The 16,646-nt window shown below is 37.0% G+C and overlaps 1 protein-coding gene and 1 pseudogene across 1 annotated transcript; one reads left to right on the forward strand and one right to left on the reverse strand.

The window, feature by feature from the left end:
* The first annotated feature begins 1,227 nt into the window (after positions 1-1,227).
* On the forward strand, positions 1,228-2,705 carry LOC143629749 (F-box/kelch-repeat protein At1g57790-like; annotated as a pseudogene).
* Positions 2,706-4,498: 1,793 nt separating this feature from the next.
* LOC143629751 (glutathione S-transferase T3-like) lies at positions 4,499-4,996 on the reverse strand. Its single transcript, XM_077098938.1, has 2 exons — positions 4,927-4,996; positions 4,499-4,851 (listed from the first exon to the last, which is right to left on the reverse strand). Exons 1-2 carry the CDS (start codon positions 4,994-4,996, stop codon positions 4,499-4,501), a joined length of 423 nt encoding a protein of 140 aa, XP_076955053.1.
* Positions 4,997-16,646: the final 11,650 nt, after the last annotated feature.

The raw sequence follows: 16,646 nt of genomic DNA on the forward strand, positions 1-16,646 counted from the left end.
ACTCTGTGAGATATAGTTGAGAATATAATGACAAATATCAAAAAAGTTAATTAAATTAATATGTTTTAATTAACAATTTGATGTGTAATAATAAAGAAATTTAGAATTTAATAAGGATATAGAATAAAATATAATTATTAATATCTTTAATGTAACTAGATTTAGGTGTGCCATTATGATACGAATGATTTAGGTTTCTATGGTTATAAAAACACATGAAATCAACCCGAATGTCAGGTATCACTGGCATTGACAACCACTAGATGACTGAAGATTTTAGACTTGGATTTGCTTATTTCCCACCAGCTTGCTGTTTGATTCCTTATCTAGCTAGGTAACTCGGTCAAAACCATACTTGATCTTGATACTTGATACTATTTTGCTATTATGTGATGAAAAATATTGTTGGTTTCCATATATTATCATAAAAAAAGGGTTGATCATTCATGATTCATAGATTGCTAAAAAAGGGTCTACAAGAGTTTTTTCCTTTCAAATATTTGTTAGGATTATTATTAATACTATGATGAACATCTTAGATGGAGCCGAAGAGATCATTTGCGAGTTACCAGTCGTTTATTACAGAGAACATGAAATTTTATAATCAATGTGGAACTAATGAGCTCCATGGGAGGCGAATACGATCACGTTTGCATGGCTGGATGATTCTCTCCAACCATCCCAACAACGTTATGGTTTCTTTGGAACCCACACACCTCAAGGATGATTCGACTCCCACCGTTGACTCAGAGAGAGATAGATTCTTACAATTGCTGTTTGTCATCTCCTCCCGAGGATCAAAGTTCGGTTTTTCTGTTGTTACCAAGAAAATCTCCAACCATTACTTTTTGTCGGGTCAACTATAAAAGAAAAGGTTTAAAGTGGATTGAAATGTCATACGCTAAACAACTATACAACTTAAGTGGTCTAGATAACTGTTTCCTAAGTTGTTTGACTTGTTGCAATGGTAAGGTATATGCACGAACCTCAAATTGTTCTATCATACAATTTGATATTAAGGTTACAGGTAAAGAAACTGTGATAAGTCTACTACCATTTGTGGAAATTCCATACCCAGGTAGTTTGTTGACACGTGTTCCTTTTCGTGATACTTTTGGCAACATCTTTTATTTTCTTAAAGGCTCTTGTACAGAATTATTCTTCATTAAGGTTTGTTTCAGAGAAGACACTGAAACAATTGGTGAGGTATATTTGTTTAGACTTGACATGACTAGTACGGAGTGGGAGGAAATGAAAGACCTAAAAGATGCAGTGCTTTTTCTCAAATATGATACTGAGAACTCATACTCAATATTCTACAAGTCTGGAGTTTCCTCCGTCACCGGGGGTTTCATATATATACTTGACGAGATGGACAATGTAACGTACTCATTCCATGTCAAAGATAGAACCATGTCTCGTAGTTCAATGTCTTGTATTGTACAAGAAAGCCAAGTATTAGTGTGGGCAATGCTTGAAAGCAGGTATTTCTTGTATATTTTGAAGGTGCACATTTTAATTTTAGCTAGTAAATGTTTACTCAATTATCATATATATTCTGTGTAGGTTAGAAGTTGATCATTATGAATCTAAGCAAGAAAAGGAACAGGAAAAGGACACCGAGATAGCCATAAAAACAGTTAGCGCTGACTATGATTACACGGCATGTGAGGAACACCTACTCAATGTTCCGTCTCATATTTTGGAAATGATAATGGAGCACTGTGCTGGTGTAGAATATATAAGGTTTCGTGCTACATGCAAACAATGTTGTTTAGCATCACCTCTAATAAAATGGAGAAACCTTTCACCATGGTTGATGGTGTTAAAGAGGAATCAAGACATTATAACTATAATAGATCCCATACAAGGTGGCAATTATTTTACAAAAACACCTGAAGAACTTAAAGGTGATTGCCACATATGTTGTTCGAGGTATGGTTGGGTTTTGACGCGTGCAATTGATAAAGGAAGCCTAGTGTTCTTTAATCCATTTACACGTAGTATCAAAAAGCTTCCAAAGGTGCGTTATTGTGTAGGAGGCTTTTGTTTTTCAGCACCACCTACTTCCCCCGATTGCGTGGTTGTTGGATTTACAATATTAGGGCCCTGGCATGTCTACATCCACCGTGCGTATTATAAACCACGATCATGGTACAGATATCGTTTGAATTTTGGCGACAATGATCCATATTATTTTAACAATCCAACATTCAATGGTCGAGATATTTATGCCTTGTATGGAAAGGAATGTATTGATGCTTTTAGAGATATTGGTGAAAAGAAGTATCAATGGGAGCTTGTTACAGATGAAATGCCTAGTACCCGTTGTAGCTCTCCAACATCGTACTTTCTCTCAAAATGTGATCAACATCTATTTCTTGTTATCGTGTATGAGTTTGAAGAATGTGTAAAGGTGTTCAAACTAAATGATTCTACAAAGGAATGGGAGAAATTAGATGGTTTAGGAAAACACATGATTTATGTTTCCTCTGCATCATGCATCTGCCTTGAATCCAAGTCACCAGAAATGGGGAACAAGATCTATTTTCCAAAATTATGGCAAACAAAGATCGTGTTCTATTCTCTTGAGACATGCAGGTATCAAACATAACAACAATATCCAAGAAATTTTTGGTGTTGATTTATCCGAAATTAAGTCTACTTGTAATGCTCATACATGGATTGAACCTAGTTGGTCGTAAAATAGCAATACGCGGAATGCAATTTCTATGCTATTTATGTAGCACTCCCCCCCCCTTGCGTGACGTTATGTACTTTAGTGAGATTAACATAGGGGTGTTCTTTGGGTTATTTTATTCGGGTTTGGGTTGTTCGGCTTTGAGTTCAAAGAAAATTAAACCAATAACCGACTCAATAAGGTCGGGTTATTTGGGTATCGGGTTGTATGAGTCGGGTAAATTCGGGCGGGTTTCGGGTTTTAAAAGTTAAAAAAAAGGTATTCACTTTTTTACAAGATCATAAATAAATAAAATCATAATTCAAACCTTCACAAAACTATAATCAAATCAATTTCAACATACAATCACATTCAACTATAACAAAATCCAAAACCTTCATATTTCCAACACTTGATAAAAATAACATAAAATTAACAATAAAAAAAACTGATAACAACAATTAAATTATATCACAATTTTAAGTTATTTACTAATATGATAAATCATTACCTATAATGCACCTGCACGTGTATATATTTTAACTTTAAAGCATTCCTTTTTAACATCTAAAGCATTCATTATGAAGCATTCATATTTAACAAGCATGCAACGCACAAACCGGTTTTTTAACCTAAACCGGTTAGAACCCGAACCAGTTTGAAGCAGTGGAAACTTAAAACCAATGTAACCGGTTGGGGTCGGTTCCAAAGCGGTTTCGCTTGAACCGGTTCCAAATAGGTAAAGTTTGAATTAAATGAAGATAGCATGCTTCAACAAGGTAATAATTACACGCTGAATTAACGATTTTGAATTGAAATATTGGATGAATGCATGCAACAGATGTTTGGTTATCCTATAAATATTGGATGAACGTACGCATAGAGCATTGAGTTATTCAGATTAACCCTATTATAGGTATTTCAACCCGACTACATGAGATATGCCATTAAAATCGATAAGCTCTTTAACTAGAGAACCAAAATCGTTCATGTTTTTAAATAAAGACATTTCTTTTGTCGTACTTCGATTTATTGCCCATTCTTTCTGTAAGCCGACTACCAAAATCTAGGCCTAAAAAGTAATCTTTTTGTGCAGTAAATGGTGTTTGAACATGATTATGTTATTTAAGGTTGTAAATGATTATTTTTGATGATTTTAAGGTTGTATGCTATGGTGGGGGGCTTCGAAGACCCTCCATAGTGCCATGTCAGCGCCACGTGGGCACTGGGGGCATTGAAGCCCATGGCATAATGGCCCTCTATCGTGAAGGGGGCTTCGAAGCCCAACCTTTTTTCTTTTTTCTTTTTTTCATAAAACAAAAAAACCAATACAATAATAAATAATACAAAATAAAAATAAAAACCATACAAATAAAAATAAAAAACATACAAATAAAAAAATGAAAATATAACTAATAATCGTCTTCCTCGTTTGCATATTTGGCCAACATCTTTGTTTTTCTTTTTTCCATCACCGCCCGGGATACAGAATCTAGATGCGATAGATCTTTTGTGATAAGCTCGAATTCCTTTTGTTGCTTTCGCTCTTGGTGCATCGCTTTGTATTCCGCAAGTATCGCCTTTCTTTCTTCGTGCATTTTCATGAAGCCCTCCTGTTTTTGTTTTTTAATGTTGGCAATCTTGGCTAGCCTCAGCTCTAAGTTTTCAAGATGCGAGTTCATGTCGGAACTCTTAGAGGATGTGGTTATGGACGAAGATCCTCCACCTCTAGCCGCTGCCTTGGCTTTATCTCTTCCTACCGGCCGTAGCGACTCATCCGGTTCGTCAAAAACTAATTCCGGATCCAACTCGTTTAGATTAAGTAGTCGTTGTCTTTGACCGTTTGGATAGTCGCGGTGGTGATGATGTCGGGACCGTATGCCACTTTGGCGAGCTTATGCATTGTCTCCAAATTTCCAACATGCTAAAATCTTTATTATAAAGGGCTTTGTATTGTTTTAAGCAAACCTCCAACACATCGGCATCACTCATGCTTCTTTTTCTGTTGTTCACAACACGGGTGTGAACGGCTGTGAAGTCGGTTATTTTTGTGCGTAATGACTTCCATTTGTTGTAGACGGAATCATTCCTGCGATACTCTCTTCGAACCATTAAAGCAAAGAACTTGGTGCGTATTTGTACCCAAAACTCCGGAGAAAGTTTGCCGTCACCTTAGATACATATAAAAGCTTAGTATTAGTAAACAAAAAAAACATGGAAAACATATAAATATTTTTATAATATACCTTGAATCGAGTCTTCGGAAGAGTCGATCCACGCTAAAGCTAACGCCATTTCCTCGTCCACTTCCCACATTTGTCTTTCGACCTTTTCGGTTGTTCGAACGTCACTCGGGTTCTTTTTTTATAACTTCTTTTTGGACACCGGACTTGCGTTTCGGGTATTTGGGTTTGTGGTTCTTGCGAGGACGTATACGGCATTGGCAACCGAAAGAACATATCGGGGGTAAATGGTGGCATGGGTGGACGAATCGTCAGTCATTGTTAGTTTGCTTAGAACGGGTTGCTAAGTGATAGACCAAGATCTCAGGATCAATTATAGAATTACCGAGATCTCAAGATCAATCATAAAATTATTGAGATTTCCATATTATTTCTAATTGATTTAGTTTTGATTTATTTATTTGTAAACTTATGTCCTATATATGTATTCTGTTTCAATAAATCAAAATACAAAGCAATTCTGTGTTTCAATTTGGTATCACAGCCATTCTTTTTTTTTTCCTTTCTTTCTAAACCCTAACCTGCAACAGCACCCATACTTGGTCCTATGGCAATGATATCTGCCTTCACTACTACTGAGAAAACAGCACATAACTCCCATAAATTCGCATTCAAACTCACCCCTACAAACTATGGATTCTGGAAAAACATGATTCACCCGTTTCTAATCACCAACCATCTTTTTGGCTATGTTGACGGGACCGTCTGCTGCCCACCACCAAGGACCGCTGCCACTACCGACACAACAGCAATGGACAATCCGAGCTACTCTCACTGGCTCACAAATGATGCTCATGTCCGCATGGTTATCTCACCCTTGCCCAAGAATATGCCACGACTTTGGCTAATATCGGGGAGCCATTTAAGGACAAAGATGTGACCATGCTGGTTCTCTCTGGCTTGCGTGAAGAATATGATGGCCTGAACGCTAACCTCCTTACTCGCTTCCCACCACTCACCTTTAACGAATTACATGGCATTCTTAGTGATCTGAGTTCATGATCCAACGGAGAACTTCCAACCCACTGCAGGCTTATACGGCCACAGCCCAGCCAGCGGGTCTGCCATCTCCCTTGGCAGGCCTGCTGCCTCTCCCTCAACCTAGCCCTATATTCACTTCCTTACAGCAGCAAGCTTCTCTTCTTGGGTACCAACTCAGCCCTGTAATTAACCAAACCAGCTAACAACCACAAGCTTACTATTCCAACCGTTCCTAGAACAATTCTAGCAACAACCCCCGTGGTAATTATCGTGGTAACTCACGTGGTGCTAAAACTAGAGGTCGTGATGAGTACCGTGGATCCAACAATCAAACCCGCACACCACAGTGTTCTTGGGCATCCACCCAAAACACCGTCTATGGTCATTACAAACAATGCGGTATAGGACACATCCCTGCTCAATGTCCTAATCGGTCAACTTCAGCCTGTGACTCTTCTCAAGCAAACTATGCGGCTTTTGCTGAAACTGGATCTACATCAGGCTCCATTTGGAAACCCGAAATAGGTGCAAATGGCCATGCTACACCTGATCTTGCAAGTTTAGATAACTCTGAAGCCTACGTTGGTAATAATTCTCTTCACGTTGGTGATGGTAATCCTCTTCCTATATGTCATATTGGTTCTTCAAAATTCTATTCTCCTAACAAAACTTTTACTCTAAATAACATTCTTCATGTACCCAAACTCAAACAAAATATCTTATCAGTTCAACAATTTTGCTCAGATAATAATGTCTTCTTTGAATTTCATTCTTCTTTTTTTGTTGTGAAGGACGAGTCTACACATATCATCCTACTCACGGGCCCAAGCGATAACGGTCTCTACTCGCTTTATCTCCCAAAATTGAAGTCATTGCCACATGTCTCCTTCACAGCAATCAAAGCTCCCTCAACAATTTGGCATCAACGACTTGGGTCCATGCTCGAGTTTTTCATTCTATCTTGTCTAGTAGTAATTTACCTATTTCAAATAAATTGTCTTCATCACTATATTCTTCTTGTCAAATGGGAAAGTCCTCGAAGTTGTCTTTGAAACTTTCAAATTTCCGTAGTAAGAATATTTTGGATTTAGTGTATTGTGATGTTTGGGGTCCTGCCCCCTCTATTTCATTTACTGGTTGTCTATTCTTTTTACTATGTGTTGACCATCACTCATGATATATGTGGTTTTATCCTTTGAAGCATAAATCTGATGTCTTTTCTACTTTTCAATTGTTTGTTAAAATGATCGAATGACAATTCAACACTAAACTTAAACGGGTTCAATCAGATTGGGGGGGGGGGGGGTGAATTTCGTAAACTTGCACCATATCTATCCTCTCTTGGCATCATTCACCAACGCTCGTGTCCGCACACGAGTGAACAAAATGGTGTTGTCGAACGCCGACATAGACATGTGGTTGAAACTGGTTTGACTCTTCTTGCCCATTCTCACACTCCCCAACGCTTTTGGGACTTTGCCTTTGAAACAGCCGTTTACCTAATAAATCACATGCCCTCAAGAACCAACTCAAATAAATCTCCTTTCGAGTGTCTATATCACCGACAACCTGATTACTCATTCTTACGATTTTTTGGGTGTGAATCTTTCCCTCACCTACGACCATATAACGCTCACAAAATGGATTTTAGGTCCACTACGTGTGTCTTTCTAGGCTACAGTTTAATCCACCATGGATATCGTTGCCTAGATTTACAAACTGATCGCATCTACATTGCTCGTCATGTTCGTTTTAACAAGCATCTTTTTCCTTTTAACCCACCTATCACACCCTTACCGAATAAATCCCCACCCTACTACTCTTCCTACCCAAATCCCTCTATACCAGCCTCCACGGCCCATTCACCTATGAACCATATATCATCAAATCCTGAACCCACCTCTAATCCACAACCCTTGTCTTTTACACACCAAACCCGTGACCCTAACCCTGGCCCACAATCCTCGAATGACCCTATCACTGACCCACAATCCTCGGTTCACGCATCTCCCCCACCTCATACCCGTCCATCTAATCTTAGGCAGAATCCCAAACCCACTATTCGCTATGATCCTTCCGCTTATCATGTTTTTACTAATTTTTCTGATGTTGTCGAGCCTTCCTCTTTTACTATCGCCAACAAATACCCAGAATGGCGTCAAGCCATGGATAAAGAGTTTGATTCTCTTGTTAGAAACGGGACATGGTCTCTTGTTCCTCGTGTTTCAACTACTAATGTTATTAATTCGAAGTGGGTATACAAGATTAAAAAGGATGCAAATGGAAAGGTTACATGCTATAAGGCAAGACTAGTTGCCATGGGCCTTAACCAAAAACCTGGAATATACTGTCAGGAAACTTTTAGTCCTGTTGTCAAAGCAACAACAATACGGGTTCTTTTGTCTCTTGCTGTAACAAATCAGTGTTCTCTTCGCCAATTAGATGTTCAAAATGCTTTTCTTCACGGAGAATTGAAGGAAACAGTTTACATACGCCAACCACTTGGTTTTGTTGATGCATCCAAGCCTGATCATGTTTACTTGTTGCATAAGTTTCTATATGGTCTCAAACAGGCACCGCGCGCACGGTTTGAACGCCTCAGCAACACTTTACATCATCTAGGTTTTACTGGTTCCAAAACAGATCCATCACTTTTCATTCTTCACAACCATGGAACCTTAGTTTATGTATTGGTCTATGTAGATTATATTATTGTTACAGGCAACAGCACAAACTCCATCAATGATGTCATTGCACAATTGGGCACCTCGTTTGCAGTCAAAGACCTAGGGGACTTGCATTATTTTTGGGTTTTGAAGTAGTTCGTCATGGCAGCAGCTTAATTTTCTCTCAACGAAAATATATTTCTGACCTAATTCATAAAACGGGGTTATCTGATTGCAAACCTTTTCCTTCTCCTATGAGTGCCTCTCAGATTCTCCCTCTCGGTGATAGCCCGCTTCTTGCTGATCCGACCAAGTATCGTCAAATCAAGGGCGCACTTCAGTATGCGTCCTTATCCAGACTTGACATAACTTTCGCTGTCAACAAAGTGTGTCAATACATGCAGCTCCCACTGAAAATCACTGGTCAGCTGTTAAAAGGATCTTACGCTATCTCAAAGGTACCTCACATTTTGGTCTTTTTATTCGCCATGATTATGGTTCCACCCTGCATGCCTTTACTGACGTCAACTTGTACACCACTCTGCGAGCCTTTTCTGATGCAAATTGGGCCGGCTGTCCCGACGACCGTCGGTCCACGGGAGGATTTGCCATATATTTAGGCTCCAATCTTATATCATGGAATGCTCGAAAGCAGCATACAGTTTCTCGCTCCTCTACTGAATCTAAATATAAAGCGTTGGCGTCACAACCCGACCAATGAAGACGGAAACGTTGAGGTGCGACATGATTGTTCATTACACAGCGACACTATAAAGTGACAATATTTAAATAACTCATTTAAATTCATATCATCATAAATAACACAATAATTGTTCATACAAAATGCCAAATAGATAGATAAACAAATAATGTGTTCTTTCATTTTCTAATATCCTAAAGCCAAGATGATAAGTTTCTTCAAGTAATCCAATCAAGCTAACATCAAACCTGTAACATTGCATAAAATAGAGTTTGTCAACACAAAGGTTGGTGAGCAATTTTCATAGTTTTGGACAATAAGTATATAGTATGAAATCCACAACTAGTATATGAAAACAATAAATAATAGCAACAATTTAGATAATAAAACCGTCAATAAGAATACATTGACGACACCTTTCTATATGGGGATACCATATATACTCGGAATTAACGTATGATCATACTTTGATGAGGCTACCCGCCTTAGCATTCAAGAGGCTACTCGCCTTAGCATTCAAGAATTTGCACATAATCATGTAAAGCATATAACACCAAATCGAGCATTTATTTAAGTAAACATATACAATAAGTGTTGTAGTTTAAGACTCAAGTATAAATCATTTAAATTTGAATAAGTATGCAATGCCACCCCCAAAACGAAAGATGGAAAACGTAGGATGAAAAAGTATTCACATTAACAAGTAACTTGAAAGATAGTGTCGTGAATAATCGGAGAGATCGGTTTAACGAGCAAGACCTATATTAAACGGGTCTTCTGTTAGTAGGTGGTCTTGGAAGGGTTTAAAATAAAATACATGACAAATAAAGTAAATAAATAAAATTTAGGGTTTAAAATGTAAATATTTGAGAAATTAAATAAACGAGTTTTGTAAAATAAGTTTACTCGAAACCAGGTCTCGGTATTCTATTCATTAGTATTTTTTACTCAACCTATGTTACGTAATAATGTGGGTTAAAATGCAATATTGCAAAACCCTAGGTTATAAAAATACCAAAATGAGGTTTAAACGAGTGTTCGGGTTTGTCGGTTCGAGACTTGATAATTGACCAAGATCAAAGTTAACTTCCCAAAATAATAAATATTATGAGATAACTCAATAAAATCAAAATAGACTTAACCAAGTATGTAGTTCTATTGTGAAGAACCTTAACGTTCGTTAAGCGAGTATATGACTTTATCGATCCGAACTTGTTATAAGATCAAATTAGTTACCGACATGCCAAGTATGTTTAGAAATTAACTAAAATTGATTTAAAATATAATCTTGAAGAAAAATATGAGTTTTGGTGGCTAAAAACACACTTGTGTGTCTTAAGCGAGTGAACTCGATTTAGTTCGGTTTTTGGTTCGGTCCTTGACTCGGAATAAGACCGAGGATGGTTACCACATACCCAATTACCATGGAACTTGTAAAATAACTTATAAATAATAGTACTCAAGTTTTACATTCAAAAAGTTAACAATAAAGCTTTTAAACGAAAGTTCGGTTTTTGGTTCGGTTCTCAACTCAGGATGAAACCGAGGCTAGTCACCACATACCCAATACCATGGAACTTGACAAATATGAACAATAAACTAAAATATGCAGAAGTTAAGCAAGTATAACAAGTTATATGGTTAGATTTGTTAAATATATAAACAAGGACTACAAAGTCCTCCATGTAACCTTGCCTTACTAGCCCGACATTTCAACCCGCTGAGACCGGAGAAATGAAAGACCGAAGGTAAACAAGGAGTGTATATTATATATATATATATATATATATATATATATATATATATATATATATATATATATATGTTGTATATGTTGTATCATCAAGCTTTAAGTATCGAGAAATTAGTTAAAATGAAATATTAGCTTAGTTGACCTTGAGAGTCAAACTATGAGGAACAACCTTAGAATTCAAGAATTTGAGAGAGAAATGAGGGAATGAGCAAGCACAAATGAAGAAGATGGGTGTGTATATATAGGGTAAGTTAAATGGGTTTTTCATAAAGGGTGTTGCATGAAAATGGGTTGGTTATAGACCCAAGAAAGCACAAACTACAAATGGGTCTTTCAAGTCTCCATTTTGGTAGTTTTAGTCCCTGGAGTTCGTTTTGAGTGTTTTCGGGGCATTTTAAGAACCGAAAAGGGTTTTTTTGTTTGAGATCCGACAACTATAAAACAAATATGTAACATAAAATTCGTCATTTTGATAATATCGAATGGTTCGGGATACAAAACGGGTCGGGTTTACATTAAGAATACAAGTATAAATAACCCGAAATTGACAAATGTCACAGTATCCCCTACTTTAGGAAATTTTGTCCCAAAATTAAGATAATGTAAACAAATGTGGATATTTCTCATCAAGTCTTCTCGTTCCCATGTAAACTTCGCGCCACGCCATGATTTCCATCGAACTTTAACTAACTTGATGCGACTTCGCTTTGTTTTCTTTTCGTTGCGGTCCATGATTTCAACAGGTAGTTCAACCATAATCATTGATTCATTGACATGTACTTCGTCGAGAGGTATATGGAGATTACCTTCGGCTAAGCACTTCTTGATATTTGAAACATGAAAGGTCGGATGAACACCGGTGAGTTCTTCCGGTAGTTCGAGTCGGTAGGCTACTTTTCCGACTCGCTCAAGAATCTTGAATGGGCCTACGAAACGGGGAGCTAGTTTTCCTTTCTTTCCAAAACGAACAACTCCTTTCCAAGGGGATACCTTGAGAGGACGAGATCGTCGACATTGAATTCGATCGGTTTTCACCGTTTGTTAGTGTAGCTCTTTTGTCGACTTCTAGCGGCAAGTAGGTTCTTGCGGATTTGGTCAATACGGTCGGTGGCTTCTTGGACCATTTCGGGTCCGGTAATTTGAGCTTCACCGATTTCGTTCCAACTAATCCGGGAACGACATTTGCGACCGTAGAGAGCTTCGAAAAGAGGCATACCGATGAAGGAATGGAAACTGTTATTGTAAGAGAATTCAATTTAAGGAATGTGAGAATCCCAATTCCCACCGAAATCGAGTACACACGCTCGAAGCATGTCCTCAAGTGTTTGAATCGTACGTTTGGATTGTCCATCCGTTTGAGGATGATAAGCGGTGCTAAGATAAAGACGAGTTCCCAAGGTATCTTGAAGTGATCGCCAAAAATGAGACATGAATCGAGCATCGCGATCCGAGATGATACTCAAAGGTAAACCATGGCGAAACACGATTTCGCGAACATAGATTTGGGCAAGTTGCTCAACGGAGTATTTTTCTCGAATTGGAATAAAGTGAGCGGATTTGGTTAATCGGTCAATAATCACCCAAATGCTATCGTTACCTTTTTGAGTAGTGGGTAGTTTCATTATAAAGTCCATAGCAATGTCCTCCCATTTCCATATGAGAATCGGTGGTTGCTCGAGTAACCCAAAGGGTTTTTGATGTTCGGCTTTGACTTTAGAGCAAGTAAGACATTTCAAAATGTACATTGCTACGTCTTTTTTCATACCCGGCCACCAAAAGGTAGAACTGTCACACCCAGACCAAAGGCGGCGGAGCATGCCGAGGTGTAACGATTGTCCATAAGCACATGACACTAATTAAAGTGATAGTATATAATAAACTCATTTCATTTCACAACATCGAAAATGTCACATAACAATTATCCATAAAATAACCATAAACAAGATATCACAAAATATGGCAAATTTGATATTGTTCATTTTTACTAATATCCTAAGGTCTTTGATGTCGTTTTCTTCACAATCATAAATCAACCAAGATGCAAACCTGCAACATTTCATAAAATAAAGTTTGTCAACACAAAGGTTGGTGAGCAATTCATAAGTTTAATCATATTAGTATATAATAAAGATAGCCACAAAACTTGCATACGAAACGATAAATAAAAGTGGTAATTTGGATAAATAGATATCGATAAACACATTAGCGACACCTAGCTATAAGGGGATGCCAAATAGTCTAGGATTTTATAGTTATCGTTAATTGCATTATGTTAACGACACCTTGCTATAAGGGGATGCCAAATAGTCTAGGATTTTATAATTCCACCAACCAAAAGCGATAAACACATAGGCATATAAGCATAGAACACCAAATCGAGCAATTATTTAGGTAAAGTATACAACTATGTTTGTGGTTTAAGATTCAAATATAAAGCATTTTGTTGAATAAGTATGAAATGTCACCCCCAAAATAAAAGATGGAAAATGGGGTATGAAGTACTCACCTTCAAGTAGTAAACTTGAAAGATGATAATTTGGAGATTTGTCAGAACGACGAGTTTAACGCACAATGCCTAAAAAGAAAAGAAGTCTTGAATTTAAAAAGGTTGTCTTGAAAGTCTTTAAACAAAATAAATGTTGAGAAATGTAAATAATTAAAGTTCAAGGTTTAAAATGTAACTATTTAAGAATTTATAATAATAACCCTTTAAAAATGTAAGTTTGCTCGAAACCGGGTTAAAGTATCTAACCTTAATATTTACTCAACCTATGTTAAGTAATAAGGTGGGTAAAATGCAAGAATGCAAATCCCTTTGGAATAAAGATACTAAAACGGTTTTTTTTTATCAACTGTTCGGGTTGTCGGTTCGGGTCTTGATAATTGGTCAAACCCAAAGTCAACTTTCCAAAATATTGAATGTTATGAGATAACTCAATAAAATTTAATAAGACTTAACCAAGTATGTAGTTCCATTGTTTTAGAACTAACAACACACGTTAAGCGAGTGTTCGGTTTTGTCGGTCCAAACTTTGTTATGAGATCAAGTTGGATCCAACATTTCCAAGTACTTAAGAAAATATTTAAAAATCAATTTGTAACTATTTTTAAAAGAATATACAAGTCTTGATGGCTAAAAAAAACACACTTGTGTGTCTTAAGCGAGTAAGAATCGGTTTGATTTCCACATGTCCAACCACTAAAGAACTTGTATAATAATGTATAAATAAAAAAAATACTTTAAGTTTTACAACCAAAAGTTAACAATAAAGTCTTTAAACAAAAGTTCGGTTTTCGGTTCGGATCGTGTTTCGGGTTAAGACCGAGGTAAGATTCTACAAACCCATAACCATAGAATTTGTAAAAATGATTTTAGAAACTTAGATCTAACAATAAGCATGTTTAAACAATTATTTAACAAAACTAGTAACAAAGTTCGGTTTACGGTTTAGAGCTATTTACGGTTAAACCGAAGCATAGTCTCTTTAAAACCCATAACCATGGAACTTGTAAACAAGACCAACAAACTAAAATAAGCAAGATTAATATGTATGAACAAGTTATATAGATGTATATATATCAAGGACACGAAGTCCTCCATGAAGCCTTGCCTTATGAGGTCCGAAACCTCACCGACCGGAATCGGAGAAGTAACTACCAAAGATAAACAAGGGGTGTATATTATATATATGTTGCACAACCATAAACAAGTATTAATAAGGCTATATAAACTAATTAAGATGAAAGACTAAAAACCTTCAAGAACACTTAAGAATATAACCTTGAATCTTTGATGTTTGAGAGAGTTTTTTTTTTTTGAGTTGTAGCAAGGGAAAATGAAGAGGAAAGGTGGTGTATATATAGGGTAATGTTGGTGGTCAAATATGGGTGTGAGACACAAGAGTTTTCATGCAAAATGGATCAAGACAAAAACACAAAACAACAAAAAAAAAATAATAAAATAAATAAATAAATAAAAATAAAAATAAAGGTAGGATGTTTTCAAGACCCAACAAGTGTGAAACAATATTGTAACATAAATCCATCATTTTGATTATAACATAAGCTTCGGTTTACAAATCGGGTCGGTTTACTAATGAACAAATACAAAAATGAATACAAACAAGACCCGAAATTGACGAATGTCACAAGAACGAAGATCGAAATACATTTTATCCGCACTGGGATGAACAGAATATCGTGACTTGTGAGCTTCGTCGAGTATGCAAGTACGAAGGTCATCGCGATCGGGAACCCATAAACGATTGAGATAATAAAATAAGCCATCGGGTTTTGTTTCGAGTTGAAGCTCGGCTCCACATGACATTTCGTCGTACATGTTGCCTTCATCAACGGAGGTACGTTGGGCTTGATAGATTTTGGCTTGGAGATCGGTTTGAACAGTGACGCTAAGAAGCAAGACGGATTTGATGTTAACATTTCGACTAAGGGCATCGGCCACGACATTCGTTTTACCGGGATGGTAGTGAATCTCGCAATCGTAGTCACTAAGTAACTCAGCCCATCGTCGTTGTCTCATGTGTTGAAGGCTTTTGTGATCGGTAAAAACCACACATTTCGTTCCGTAAAGGTAATGTCTCCAAATTTTGAGTGCGAAAATGACGGCACCAAGTTCAAGATCGTGAGTCGTGTAGTTCTTCTCGTTGACCTTGAGTTGCCTTGAAGCATACGCGATAACTTGACCTCGTTGCATGAGAACGCAACCGAGACCTTGATGAGAAGCATCGCAAAATACTACAAAGTCGCCGTTTCCATCGGGAAGGGTTAGAACGGGAGCATTGCAAAGTATGTGTTTAAGAGTATTAAAGGCTTCTTCTTGTTTGGATACCCATTCATAAGGCTTTCCTTTGTGAGTTAGGGAAGTGAGGGGTAAGGAGATCTTGGAAAAATTTTGGATGAAACGTCGATAATATCCGGCCAAACTGAGGAAAGATCGAATTTCCGTGGGTGTAGTCGGAGTCTTCCAATCTTTGACGGCTTTGATTTTTGCAGGATCAACATGAATACCCTTGTCGTTAACGATGTGTCCCAAAAATTGAACTTCCTCTAACCAAAATTCACATTTTGAGAATTTTGCGTAAAGTCGTTCGTTTCTTAAGACTTCGAGAATGGCACGCAAGTGATACTCATGTTCGGCCTTTGTGACATTCGTCAATTTCGGGTCTTGTTTGTATTCGTTTTTGTATTTGTTTATTATGTAAACCGACCCGATTTGTAAACCGAAGCTTATGTTATAATCAAAATAATGGATTTATATTACAATATTGTTTCACACTTGTTGGGTCTTGAAAACATCCTATTTTTATTTTTATTTATTTATTTTTTTGTTGTTTTGTGTTTTTGTCTTGATCCATTTTGCATGAAAACTCTTGTGTCTCACACCCATATTTGACCACCAACATTACCCTATATATACACCACCTTTCCTCTTCATTTTCCCTTGCTACAACTTCAAAAAAAAAAAACTCTCTCAAACATCAAAGATTCAAGGTTATCTTCTTAAGTGTTCTTGAAGAATTTTGGTCTTTCATCTTAATTAGTTTATGTAGCCTTATTAATACTTGTTTATGGTTGTGCAACATATATATAATATACACCCCTT

The sequence above is a fragment of the Bidens hawaiensis genome, unplaced genomic scaffold, assembly GCF_021521415.1.
Source record: "Bidens hawaiensis isolate Kalapana, Puna unplaced genomic scaffold, B.hawaiensis_p1.1 tig00005453_1, whole genome shotgun sequence".
NCBI classification, from domain to species: Eukaryota; Viridiplantae; Streptophyta; class Magnoliopsida; order Asterales; family Asteraceae; genus Bidens; species Bidens hawaiensis.